Source organism: Gallus gallus, chromosome 23, assembly GCF_016699485.2.
Source record: "Gallus gallus isolate bGalGal1 chromosome 23, bGalGal1.mat.broiler.GRCg7b, whole genome shotgun sequence".
Taxonomy (NCBI): domain Eukaryota; kingdom Metazoa; phylum Chordata; class Aves; order Galliformes; family Phasianidae; genus Gallus; species Gallus gallus.
Window position 1 is genome coordinate 4,573,586 of NC_052554.1, and position 12,463 is coordinate 4,586,048.

The 12,463-nt window shown below is 46.6% G+C and overlaps 2 protein-coding genes across 4 annotated transcripts in view; one reads left to right on the top strand and one right to left on the bottom strand.

Moving 5' to 3' along the window:
* Nucleotides 1-12,463, bottom strand: part of AGO4 (argonaute 4, RISC catalytic component) — a 13,092-nt gene continuing 629 nt past the window's right edge. For 2 of the 3 annotated variants that reach the window (NM_001396481.1, NM_001039276.2), the window contains exons 2-18: nt 8,172-8,337; nt 7,584-7,704; nt 7,216-7,397; nt 6,705-6,841; nt 6,487-6,621; nt 6,222-6,309; nt 5,693-5,840; nt 5,495-5,614; nt 5,144-5,272; nt 4,851-4,984; nt 4,259-4,443; nt 3,472-3,631; nt 2,711-3,026; nt 2,383-2,517; nt 1,481-1,582; nt 1,050-1,249; nt 1-951 (exon numbers count right to left, since the gene is read on the bottom strand). In NM_001396481.1, coding sequence (NP_001383410.1) covers nt 843-951; nt 1,050-1,249; nt 1,481-1,582; nt 2,383-2,517; nt 2,711-3,026; nt 3,472-3,631; nt 4,259-4,443; nt 4,851-4,984; nt 5,144-5,272; nt 5,495-5,614; nt 5,693-5,840; nt 6,222-6,309; nt 6,487-6,621; nt 6,705-6,841; nt 7,216-7,397; nt 7,584-7,688 — 2,385 coding nt within the window. In that variant the 5' untranslated portion in view covers nt 7,689-7,704; nt 8,172-8,337 and the 3' untranslated portion in view covers nt 1-842. Of the gene's footprint in view, nt 952-1,049; nt 1,250-1,480; nt 1,583-2,382; nt 2,518-2,710; nt 3,027-3,471; nt 3,632-4,258; nt 4,444-4,850; nt 4,985-5,143; nt 5,273-5,494; nt 5,615-5,692; nt 5,841-6,221; nt 6,310-6,486; nt 6,622-6,704; nt 6,842-7,215; nt 7,398-7,583; nt 7,705-8,171; nt 8,338-11,485; nt 11,538-12,463 lie in introns of those variants that run through there. The other variant, NM_001396480.1, reaches the window with a different exon arrangement.
* LOC112530225 (serine/arginine repetitive matrix protein 3-like) lies at nt 11,486-12,446 on the top strand. Its single transcript, XM_025143140.3, has 2 exons — nt 11,486-11,985; nt 12,099-12,446. Exons 1-2 carry the CDS (start codon nt 11,616-11,618, stop codon nt 12,332-12,334), a joined length of 606 nt encoding a protein of 201 aa, XP_024998908.1. The 5' UTR covers nt 11,486-11,615; the 3' UTR covers nt 12,335-12,446.

Consider the following 12,463-nt stretch of genomic DNA (forward strand, 5'->3'; position numbering starts at 1 on the left):
TTTTTTTTTTTGTATTTTTTTTTCTATTTTTTTTTTAAATCCTTTTTTTGTTTTTTTTTTTTTCGTTTTTTTTTTTGTTTTGTTTTTTTAGAGGGGGGAAAACGATGGTTCAGTGTTTGTCACGACGCCATGGCAGCATTATCTGTAGGCGTTACAATTGAAAGCTACTGCCAGGCACCACCACCTGGGCACGTCACACATTCACAACAGGAACCACCGATCTGAACTCGCAGAATAGTGCAATTGCTTTGCAGCCCGAGTCTGCAGGTTAAAAAGGTCATTAGTAAAACCGACAAAAACTGCAAGACCTGTGAAAGTTACGTCTGTTAAAAGGCATTTACAGTAGTGAAGTCTAAAATCTCCATTAAAAAAATCTATGGCCCCACACAAGAGAACGATTACATTGAACTGGAGGAGAACTTCGCCATACTACGCATACTCACTAAGCAGCGCGTGAGGACGGAGAATCAGTCGTCACCATCAGCTAATGGGATGAGAAGGGAACCTAAAGACCAGAGCTAGCAAAGTATTCAATAGAAACCTTTCGTGCCAAGTCCTTTAAAAACGTCGGGATGATCGGCCTTTTGCGCTTTGAGGTAAAAATTTAGTCCAATGCATCAGAAAAGACAGTCTATGAATTTCTATGACGTAAAATAACGAAACGAATGGCTCAATTGTGTCGGTGCATCAGACATTGTTTGAAGTACAGATTCAGTGCGACTGTTCAGAGCTGCTGGTAGTGGGCAGTCTGAAAGAAACCGGGCCCTAGCTATAGCAGTAGGCATTGAAAACATGTCAGGACTGAACGAGTTGTTGGCTTTGCCTCATCTTCCCAGATGCTCTCAAGCAAAATACATTGTATGTTGAGTATCATGGTGGATCTGCACTGCCTTTGCCAGAGCCTGAGGATCACGGCCATTGCTCTGTCCTGACACGTGGCTGCCTTCAGCACTGTAAAAACGCACACACATACAGAGAACTGTGAACAATTGAGCCTATAACTCAAGTTCATTGCCTGGCTACCAAGACAGTGAGGTGCAGCTCCTTACCTGTCGTGATCCTTGTCCACAAGATGGTATCTAGCCCTAAATGCTACCAGTCTGGCATAGTATGCAGGTGCTGGAATAGAGACTGATCGCGTACAGCGCACATACGTGTGACACAGCTGATAGGTCAGCAGCTGTAGCTCATCTGCAGTGAAACAGTTGTCATCCCACAGGACCTGATAGTGGGAGGGCCGGCTGGTTCCCTGCAGAGAAGAGATGAGAGTTCAGCCAGACAGCATCAACAAAAACAGAGGAGGTATCTGAATGCTGCACCTTCTATCAGTGCACTGAAGAGTAAGTGCCAAACAGGCACTTCATCACTGAACCGATGCAACATTAAATCTGCCAAACTATAAATAAAGGCCACATTACTCATCAGGACAACAATCAGGGTTTAGTCCCACAGCCTGAGCACAGCAGAGCTGAAGCATTACCTGAATTCCTGCGTGGCTACAGAGGTAAAAGTCAAATTCAGAAGGGTGCGTGATCGTGCTGTCCACAGTAGTGCCCGCTGGTACGTTGCCACTCTTACCCACCTAATGTGGAAAGTTTATTATTAGCCCATGTTGTTTTTTTTTTCCTCCTTCCTTTAGAAGTGATCCAAAAATACCTCCTCAGGTAGGCGCTACTTATGGCTGTCTGAGAATTTATAGCTGAAAAACGTGGAAAAATTTAGGCAACTTACATAGGAGGAATGAAAATGTTCTCTGTGGGTTCATTGTTAGGAACTTCACCACATCCAGTTGGTGTGTGATCAGAGAAAAATGAAATCCTTGCCAGCACCATTAAAATTGCAGAGTGGAATAAAGTATACTTTAGTATTTTAGAATATGAAAAGATGCAGGCTTTCTGAAATAGACTTCACACCCTTGTTTGCAATCACACCCCAGGGATGTGTATTCTTCTAGCAAACATAAGATCAAGACATTTCCTAAAAAAAGGTTCCTTAGCTGGCTTGGGGATTTGTGACATAGGCAAATCTTACAGATGCACCTAAAACAGAACAGACCAACTGACCAACCAACGTGCTGGGAATCTCAAGATGACAAAAATGAGGTTACAGCTCCAGATACGCAAATCCAGGGATTCTGAGTATGCTCACCCCAAAAGGGGCTGGGAACAAGCTGCTCCATCTGACTGTCTGATGTAGAGCAGTAAAAAAGGGGAGGAACTAACTATTTTGGTCTTAGAGAAAAGCCTGTTCCAGCACAGAACTGCTTCTGTTTGTACAAATTAGTTCACTTCCAGTGGGCGAGATGGATTCCACCCCCATTAGCCAAACCGCCTACATTCCCATCCCCATCACCTCCTTACTGAAGTACCCAACATTACTTGCCCTTTCAGTTTTGTCGGCACAGAACAGCCTGGTGTGGTGTCTTTTCTGCACAACGATGTAGGTTATTCCTGGTCTGTAGTCTTCTTCCAAACTAATACAGGCCTTTCTGATTGCTATAAGTTCTGGCCAAGCTACCTGGACATAGAAGATTTGACTGTTAGTACATACAGTATTATTCTTTCCATATATAAATGCCACTTCACAATCAGCCAGGATAACTTTACATTCTGTCTGCCCAGGAAAACAAAAAATAACTGCAAATTGCATTCCACATATGCAGTGTCAAGGCCAATCCCTTCACAAGCATCAAGAAATCATTAGACAGTACCTGCTTCATCTGCCCTTCTGATACTCCTCCTCTGTAGTAAATGATTCTTGTAGGCTTGAAACGTGTGGATTTGTAAAACTGTATCAGCAGTTCTCGCACCATGTTTGTCAGGTCCTGTATCACCTCCTGGCTGTACAGCAGTTCCTGGGAGGTCTCCTGACGGGAGGTCTGCACTCGCACTGTGGCACAGTAACGGCTAGGATGGCCATCCATGCTGCCGACCACAGCAGCTATGGAAGGCTTCTTTCCATCCCCAGCAGGAGGGTGAGTGACATCTGCTCCCAAAAAGATCACTGGCTGCTGGAACACCGAGGGCCTGTTTAATACGATTAAGGTTTATTTAATAATAATGTAAAGAAGGGGGATGAGGAAAGAGAAAAAGACAACCAAGGCAGGCATATCCAAACCATGTAACGGCACTAGAACCATTCCAGATCTTTAAAGATGAAGGTGTCTGCCTCAATCTAATCCAGACAAAACAGAAAGCAAAAGAAATGAAAGGATCAAAGGCAGACAAGCTCACAAGGATTTACCACACCTCACTGTGTCACTCCTCTTTCAGTTTGGAAGGAAAAAGAGTGTGCTCATGGAAGTGGCAAGAGAAAAAGGCAGACAGTCTGAAGGTAGGAAAAGGCAAGAAAATGCCCTCTTCAGTCTGTGGGTATTTCTAAAATACTCATTATTTTGAAAGGTAGCAAAACAGACTGAATAATTTTGTTTGATAATTCAGACTTCAAGGAAAGCACTAAGTCTCATCTTACCTTTGATGAGGTACGAGCACGTTGTTGATTCCTCCAAGCTTTGCATTTATTTTCAGACACAGGTTGGACAGTGTTTGTGGTGAGGTTTTCACCACATTCTTTACCTGAACACACTGAGTGGCCATGCCAAGAAGAGTGTCGCCAACTCGCTTTACTTCAGCTGTGACAGAAAATAGGATGGTGGTTCCAGTTACATGCAGTCATTAGTTCCACCATCTTTCTCTTATTTTTCCCAAATGTTATGCCTGGTCAAACCCTTAAAGGCTCGCTGAAAAAGTCTCAGTTTGGTCTTTGGGAATGCACAAGTACTTTGTACCTTCCCAAAGGGTGTGTGGTGACAGGACAAGGAAAAATGGCTTCAAATTTAAGAAGGGGAGGTTTACGTTGGATACAAGGAAGAGTTCTTCTATGCTGAGGGTGGTGAGGCACTAGAGCATGCTGCCCAGGGGTGTGATGGATGCCCTGTCCCTGGAGATGTTCAAGGCCAGGCTGGCCAGGCTCTGAGCAACCTGTCTGAGCTATGGATGTTGCTGCTTACTGCAGGGGAGTTGGACTGGATGATCTTCAAAGGTCCTTTCCAACTCTAAGCTATGATTCTATGATTCTACACCACTGAGGATTGACAATCCAATCTCCAAAATACAATTAGACAAAAAAAAAAAAAAACCAACAGCAAACCCTTTTAAACTGAAGGCATTGCCTGCTCTGTCGCCTTCCTATTGATGAAGTGCATAATAAGATACCCGCTTGCCATGCAACTCCTTAACACTTCACAACTTCTACGTACCATACACGGGTGTCTTTCCAGGTAGAATCACCACAATCAGCTGCAGACCAACATAAGTCAGTTTTAAATGTTTGAACATGGGCTCCACACTGTCTGCACCCTGGGCGTATTTACAGAAACAGGGCTGGCCTTGGATCGGCATCCCTGCGTCCTTGGAGATCTTGCGCAGCTGGTCTGTAAAACTCCTGTAAATAAAATACAAATGGAAGCAGCCTGGTCTTTTCACCACGTTCCACTTTCCTGTTAATTCTATTAATCACATTCTATCAATTATAAATAGTTGAGATTTTGGAATAAAACATCACCATCAGTTCTCTGTAAAAAGAGCATTATACAAAATCTGAATGCAGTCTCTACAACCTGAAATGTAACCTCAGTGGTAAGGGAATTACTGCTCTCCTAGCCAGCCAATTAGGTTATGAACTTTGTTAAAGCCTCCTCCCAAGCAGTACACATTTAAGGCACTGCAGAACTATGATTTCCTCTTTTTACTATTAGATGCATGATTAACTTATACCGCATATTATCTTTCAGAAATATGAGGAAAATAAACCCTGAAACAGGTATCCTGAATAAAGAGGAAAATACTTACTTTAGTAAGTCTTCCCTGCATTGTTTTTGAGGAGCAAAACAGGCAACAGCCCAAACTTTAATCTCAATGCCAGCATAGAACTGTTTCCCTCTCATGTCCCACACACCTTGGTTTGGTGTGGCCACAGTCTTGTTCTAGGTAAAAACCAAAGGCAAATTAAAAATAAAATGCTGCCTGGTTTTGTCTACAGCCAGAGTTCACACAAAAGCAAACCTTGTGAGAAGATACATGGAACCTTTAATGAATGTCAGCACCCTCAGAACAAGGTATTTCACAAGACCTGGAAGACTCACCCTGCCTCCATATTGCAGCATTGGCGCTGGCAAAACTCTGCCTGTCAACTCTGTCATTTCATTATGGACAACAATACCAAACTCCTTCAGATATGGATCAGGTCCACCAACCATACTGTTACTTTTCACCTGGTGACAAGAGAAGTATCTGTGTAACTACACCTAGCGTTTCAGGTGGCTCTGTCTTCTTTGCAATTAACAGCTTTTCTGTTTAAAAGGATTTATTTTAAAGAAGTCAGATTTTTTGATCTTCTGCAATTCTTGGCTCATCCGGTTATCATTACATATGCACCAGTGCTTCTGAAAGTCACACTCACAAATGCAGGTTGTTTAGCTGAAAGTTGGACTTACAAGTCTGCTGATTTCTTCCTGTCGGTCGGGTGCAGATCTTGCAGTCGCTTTTATCATAGTTGATGTCTGATTGTCTGTTAACTTCTTGATACACCTCTGGCCTGCCACTATGTTACACACCTGCACAGGAACAGTGAAAAGTGGCATGACACCATTTAACAAAGGACAACACAATGCAAGAGGATGTCAGATCCTTACCTCAAGCGGTAAGTATGTGTGTTTCTGCTCCTGTCCTACTTGGAGACAGGGAAGATGAGGATATTTTAGCTGCAGACTGTACTTCTGCTTAAAATACTGAGCTACTGTACACTCCATAGCCTGCCCATTTTCCAACTGCAGAGGAAACCTATAAAGGATATTTTCTCTGGTTAGTTTGTTGATGTTGTTTTAGATCTTGAAAAGGGAAAAGAAGAGTGAAAATCTAATCCAGAGTAGAAATGCTTAGAACAATTATTTTCTTTAGCTACTGGATTTCTCCTTAATGATAATATTTCAGTTTACTGGAGCTACTTATATAATGATAGCCTTTGATAACTCTTCTATTTTCTTGTATTGATGGAAATAAAGGAGGTGTCTAAATCCATATTACTTCTCTGTCCTATTAAGGCTAAACATGCTTTCAAATCCACACAGCTCTTCCACCTTCAGAATCAACTTTTCTTGTATAAATACCATATCTAAGCGATTCAAGATCTTAAAACTTGTCACAAGGTGCTGGTATACGTACGTCTGATGGCTGGCTGGTCGACGAGTAACATTGCAAACTCGATACTTTCTCTTCATCTGGCCACAGTGAGTAACCTCTACTTTTAGACCTGGAAACCCAAAATAAAAATCACCTAAATAGAATCAGACATAGGAATCACCTTTGGGAATGATGAGAGCAAAAAGGAAAGCTCAACTTCCCAAAAGTGCCCTGTAAATTTTCATTACAACACAGTAGTTACAAATTGACAGCATTTCGATGCAGTGGCTTTAGAACAAGCCTTTACCTCTGATTTCTTTGGTAAACTTGACACGTTGGGAGTCTGTCAGAGGCTTGGTTTGTTCATTGATGTTCTGAATGTCCAAGACCTCACACATGAACTCAATGATAGGCTGAGCACGATAGAAAGCAGTTGCTGATACTACAATAAAAAAAAAAAAAGGACATTTAATTTAGAAGCAGCAAGAACTCCACTACATTAGTGAGACACAATTACCTACGTACCATCAATGTTGAGCATCATGTTCCACATGGCAGGCCTGACAGACTGGTGGAAACCAAACCAGACCTCCCTGCCACCACCCAGAGGGTGGTAATAGCCTTCAGGGGGGGAAAAAAAGGAGCGACCCACAGGAGTATACCTGAAAAAGGAAATTATTAATTTGAGCATTCCTTTCCAATGGACCTTTCTTAAGTTATGTGTTTAAAACACATTCCTATGGCACACAAGAACTGTTAGAACTAATTCATGGCAAGCATATAAAACCTGAGCAGAGCAGTTGGAAAGCCTATAGCAAATTCCAGTTGGAAACATGACCAGCAGATACAAGTCTTCAGTTCAGATCAAATATCCCTATTCTAGTGCAGATTTGTAATGCAGGTGTTGAATTACACAACAGCTTCCCTCAACCCTTCTGCAGTATGAAGGTGTAACAGCAGAACAGCAGCAAGTAACTAACAGAAATGTAAGACAGTGACAAAACTGACCAGTTACACAGGCACCTGAAGTACCCACCTCATGGACGGAAGGTGCCGTGTAATTACATCAAGTGCTTGTACAGAATCTTCAGGAACTTCATTCAAATGCCCTGCCAGAGCTTCCAACAGCAACTGAAGGCTGACAACTGACACCCACTGAATGGACACTTTGAAAGTCTGGTCCTTCCCCTCTCCTGGAAGTGTCACCTCCATATCCACCTTACAGACAAAGTGAAGCAGGAGCTTTAGTTAAGGACTGCAGCAGACTTCCACAACATTACATTACATTGCTATGCAATGTTATAATAACAACAACAATAACAACCACTGCCAATAAAAACACCTTTCAAATGACAGAGTAGCAGTTTTCTGCACAAAGTTCAGACTGCTCACAGTAACACTCACTCTGTCCCTGCCAATGGGTAATGGGTGTGCAGTGTACATGTTCCGCTTCCCATCGTATCCAGGCTGCCGGTCACCAAATATCTGCATCTTGAAGTGTCTCACCATAGTATCCACCACTTCTCTACAGAGGGATTTATCGAGTTAGGTTGGAGAACAGGAAAATCCAGCAATGGTCTTATGTGGTTTAAAATTCCTTTTCTACATTTTCTTAACGGATCAAGGTAAGAGAAGCTGCAATGCACTAAAACACACACAGGTCATCAGCAGAAACCAACAGTAAGTCACCTCCAGGTTAAGACACTGAAGTTTCAATATAAAGGCACCTACGTGCAAGGCAGGTGTCCAAACCTTACTGCTGCCAGAAGAGATGCACGCAGTACAGACAGCGTCATCTGAGGAACTGTTCATACACAGGAGCAAATACAAGCATCTGCCCTGGGGTGCTCTTCAGATGGGTTCTACTGATATGCACAAGCACCTAAAACACTTGTATCAATTTACAAGCAGAATTCCCTCACCTCAGCTGCTAACAGACATCTTTGTATAACAGATGACACAACAGTGTTATTACTATTAAACAGTTCCTACCTGTTCACTCTTCGGGGTCGTTTTTCTGGTTTGATATCCACATCATAGTGATAAACATCAATCTTGGGGATCTGAACCTGAAAGTGGTTGGCTAGGAGGCGGATGGGTTTCCCAACAGTTCCCAGGCCTGGGCGACGGGGGGGCTGGAAAAGGCTTGCTGGGGGCCCTGCAAAGTCAAACAAATACCGAAGAGAAATCTCATTCAGTGCAGCATCTTTTCAGGTATATTTAGCTGGAAAGTCTTTCTGGCATAGCAGAAAGAAACCTTAAAGAGCTCCCCATGCCTGCAGATGGAGCATTCCAAGCAGCACATGGCCTCCCAGCAGCTCTGAACTTCCAAGTGAAAAACATGCTCCCTAAAGCATGGGTATGTAGGTTAACGCCACAATTCATTCTCAGTATTTTAGTGATAGTTATTCAGAACTGTGGTTTATGAACTCGAGAGTCCCGAGACAGAACATAAACATTTCTGTATTATCTATTCTTATACAATGTAAAGATAAATGTACTCCTAACATAATTTCTAGAACCAGCCAAAAGCCACATGAGACACACCTTCTCATTATGGGCTTAAACTTCAGATGAAATACATTCCCAATTTCTATCTGAAAATTGCTGTAATCTAGAAATGAGTAAGATAAACCTTCTACTCTAATCCAAACTTAAGACGTATCTCCATATTGCATCCAGGCTAAAAAACACTTGGGTTGTTTCCCTTACATCATGAACACATCGCTTCTATTAACAATGAAATGCTTTTCCCCTGAAGCAGAATTCCACCCAATTTCAAGTTCTAACACAATGAAAGGAATGAGGTACGGTTTAGGCTTTCTTCTGAAGAGTAATGGAGCAAGCATACAGACAGGTATAGACTCCTAACACGAGTGGAGAAGGTAATTTATTTGGGCAAAGGTAACAGCTGCAGAAAGAGTTCAAAGGAAGAAATCAGGAGAGGCTTAAAAAAGGCACTCCCATGCAAGCTGGTCACTGGGTAAGTCTTCAGTTAAATTCCTCAAAGTGTTAAGATCTGAGATACCATATTAACAAGATTAAGCACTTTCTGTTGTTCAAACTATCACAGTCCCAGCCTACACTGCATATAAAGCAAACAGAGTTGATATCTTCTCATGGCTTTTGCCTGTATCTGCCAGCACGCAGTGTGATCAGTGTTTTTTTCCCCTCTGTTCTTGAGCAGCAAAGCAGAGGGGAAAAGAGTAACAGTAAAGTAACAATAAAACTAAGGGTAAGTTCAGTATAACACCGTGTCAACATGCCAGTATTCATTTAAATCAAGAGCTCACAGCTTATATCAGAAGAGAAGAGAAGCAGATAAGCCGTAGGAGGATGAAGCTCATATTTGGGTACACCTCAGTGTGCAGCAATAAGCTTAACACAATCCCAAACTAAAGCTAAGACCAAACGAAAGGAGCCCCCTGCACTTGGGTTTGTAAGCCAGCCAATGGCCATCACAATGAAATACCAATCTGAGGGCACCAACCCCAGAATGACTGTAAGCAGAATGCTCAGAGCAGCTGTAGCCCACTTGACACATCACTGCCAAAGGTGCTGCAGCACTGTGGCTGTTTGGGGTGCAGACATCCCACACGACGCATTGCTGTCTCTGCACCCACATGAGTAATTGCCATCAGGCCAGGAGCACAGCTAAACTGGTTGTAAGGTACAGTTAGTACTTAAAAAAAGCTACAGCTATCTTGACAAGTGTGAATCATCAAGGGCAATCAAAGTTTGCTGCGCTTATTTGGATATGAGAGAGATGATCCATTAATCCTGTGCTAATTAGCCTGAAGTACGTGCAAGCGCTGACCTCCCACAAGAGATTAAATGACAACTATATTTACCCATTTTCCTGCCTCATATTGACAAGTTTTGTGGGCAGGCATGGCTGTGCTGTGCTGACCGAGGTCAGCATCCATGGAAGGAGATGCAACTTACGCCTTCTTTCCTAAGTTACTTCCCAAAGGATTCTGGAGAAGCAGCTAAAAGCCTCCTTGCAGACCACCCTGATTTTATCAGGATCTCTGCCCCCTCAGCCTGACGAGGTTCATATGTCCTATTTATCTCCATTTCTTCCACTGTGTGACATTTATGGGCACCGAAACCTCAAGATGTTGCTTCAGACAGGAAGTGTTCTACAGAGCCAGAAGAGGATCCTGCAGAGCAGGCAGCCGGCGCAGACAGACTGCATGGTGCAGCTGCAGAGCAGACTGTCAGAACAAACCTCTGCTATCTTAACAGCAGAGTTCAGAGCCGCAGGGCTCTGCTTTGCAGGGGGTTGGACTCGATGGTCTCTGGAGGTCCCTTCCAGCCCCTACAATCATCATGAAATCATAGGATGGTCTGGGTTGAAAAGGACCACAATGATCATCCAGTTCCAACCCTCTGCTATGTGCAGGGTCGCCAACCAGCAGACCAGGCTGCCCAGAGCCACATCCAGCCTGGCCTTGAATGCCTGCAGGGATGGGGCATCCACAGCCTCCTTGGGCAACCTGTTCAGTGCGTCACCACCCTCTGGGGGAAAAACTTCCTCCTAATATCCAACCTAAACCTCCCCTGTCTCAGTTCAAAACCATTCCCCCTTGTCCTATCACTACCCACCCTCATAAACAGCCATTCCCCCTGCTGTTTATGTGCTCCCTTCAAGTATTGGAAAGCCACAATGAGGTCCCCCTGGAGCCTCCCCTCTTCCAAGCTAAACAAGCCCGGTTCCCTCGGTGTCAATAAACATTTCATATTTCAGCCAAATTAACAATTATGCCAATAACCCCACTAAGATAAGTCACACTTCAGTAGAGAAACGCATCTCACAGACATTTTGCAGAAGAATAAGTACGGGTATTAAAACACAAGCAGGAAAACACCGCATGCAAAACAACACCAGCACTCAGCCCAAGGCTGCCGACCAACACAACGCCCAGAACGCACCACCTCAGCCTCTCAGCGCTCACCGCCGCTGCCCGCCCACCCCTCCCGGCCCCAAGGACACGCCGCGTGCCCCTCTGACAGCGCAGCCGTCACACGGCGCAGCCCCCGCTCAGCCGCCCCGCAAACTTCCCCCGGAGTTGGCGGCCCGTTCCAGGCCGAGCCCTTCCGTTCTCAGCGCTCCCGGCGCTCTCCGCGGCCCAGCGGCCTGCAGCGGCTCCCGGGCCCGGCCCGCCTCCAGCCGCGCCGGCGCAGCCACCGTCCGAGCGGCACCGGGCCGGGCCCGCGGCCTCCGCTTCCTCCTCCTCCTCATCCCCGCACCCGCACGGCCCCGCCGGGCCTCGTCCAGCCCCCGCCCCGCCCGCGTCTCTCACCGGGTCCCAGCGCTTCCATGGCGGCGGCGGCGGCCTCGCTGCGGTCCCCCCCGGCCCCGCCGGCCGCCCCGGGCCCCGCCGCCGCCGCCGCCGCCGCGTAACGCTTGATCTCGGGAATATTGGCTCCGGGATGGGGGCCCGGCGCGGAAACTGGGGGAGCGGCGGCGGTGGGGGGAGCGGCGGGGCGCGGGGAGGAGGCGGCGGCCGGGGGGGGGTTGCGGCGGGGAGCGCTGCCGGAGCTCCGCTTCCCCGAGCGGCGGCGCAAACAATCCCCCCGCTGCGCCGCCGAGCCCGAGCGCGCCCCCGCCGCCGCCAGCACGCGCCGCCTCCCGCCGTGCGCGCCCCCCGCCGCCGGCCCCGCAGAAGGAGGAGGAGGAGGAGGAAGAAGCGCCCCCTCCACGCTGCCCGGCGCCGCCGGCTCGCGCACGCGCAACGCCCCCTGCAGGCGGGGGCGCGCACGTCGCTACGCACTCTTTGGGCGCCGGCGCGGCCCTCAACAGGTGAGCGCGCGGCCCCGCCCCGCTCCCCTCACGGCGCCGCCTCAGAGCTCCGCACCGCTCCCGGCCGCCGCACCGCTTTCCCCTTTTAAAAATGTTTTAATTCCCCTCCTCAGAACACCGCCTCCGTTCTCTGCTTCAGCGATCAGGGGACGGGGACCCAAAGGCCGGCCCTGTTCGGGGGCAGCCCGCGCCCTCCGGCCGTGAGGTAAAAGAGGCGCCGGGCCGCCGCGCGGGCTCTCCAGAAGTCGCGTTCGCTTTTCTCGCTCCCTCCGTTCTAAGACGCGTTGCGGATATGGGAAACACCACGAAGATCTCTGCCTCCCACAGAAATGCGACCAAACGCCTCTGAAGTTGTTTTTGTTTTTTCCTTCCCCCTCAGGACAGCAGGACAGGCAGCACCTGACTGTTGTTTGACTTCAACGAAAAACTAAATAAATACTAACAGACCTTTTTATGTCCTACAACGTACAGACCCGTC

Excerpts from the sequence above, each read along its gene's own strand:
- LOC112530225 (XM_025143140.3), top strand. The coding sequence starts at position 11,616 with ATGGGGGCCCGGCGCGGAAACTGGGGGAGCGGCGGCGGTGGGGGGAGC. Across the intron at positions 11,986-12,098 it reads GCCGGCGCGGCCCTCAACAG|AACACCGCCTCCGTTCTCTG; the intron begins GTGAGCGCGCGG and ends TCCCCTCCTCAG.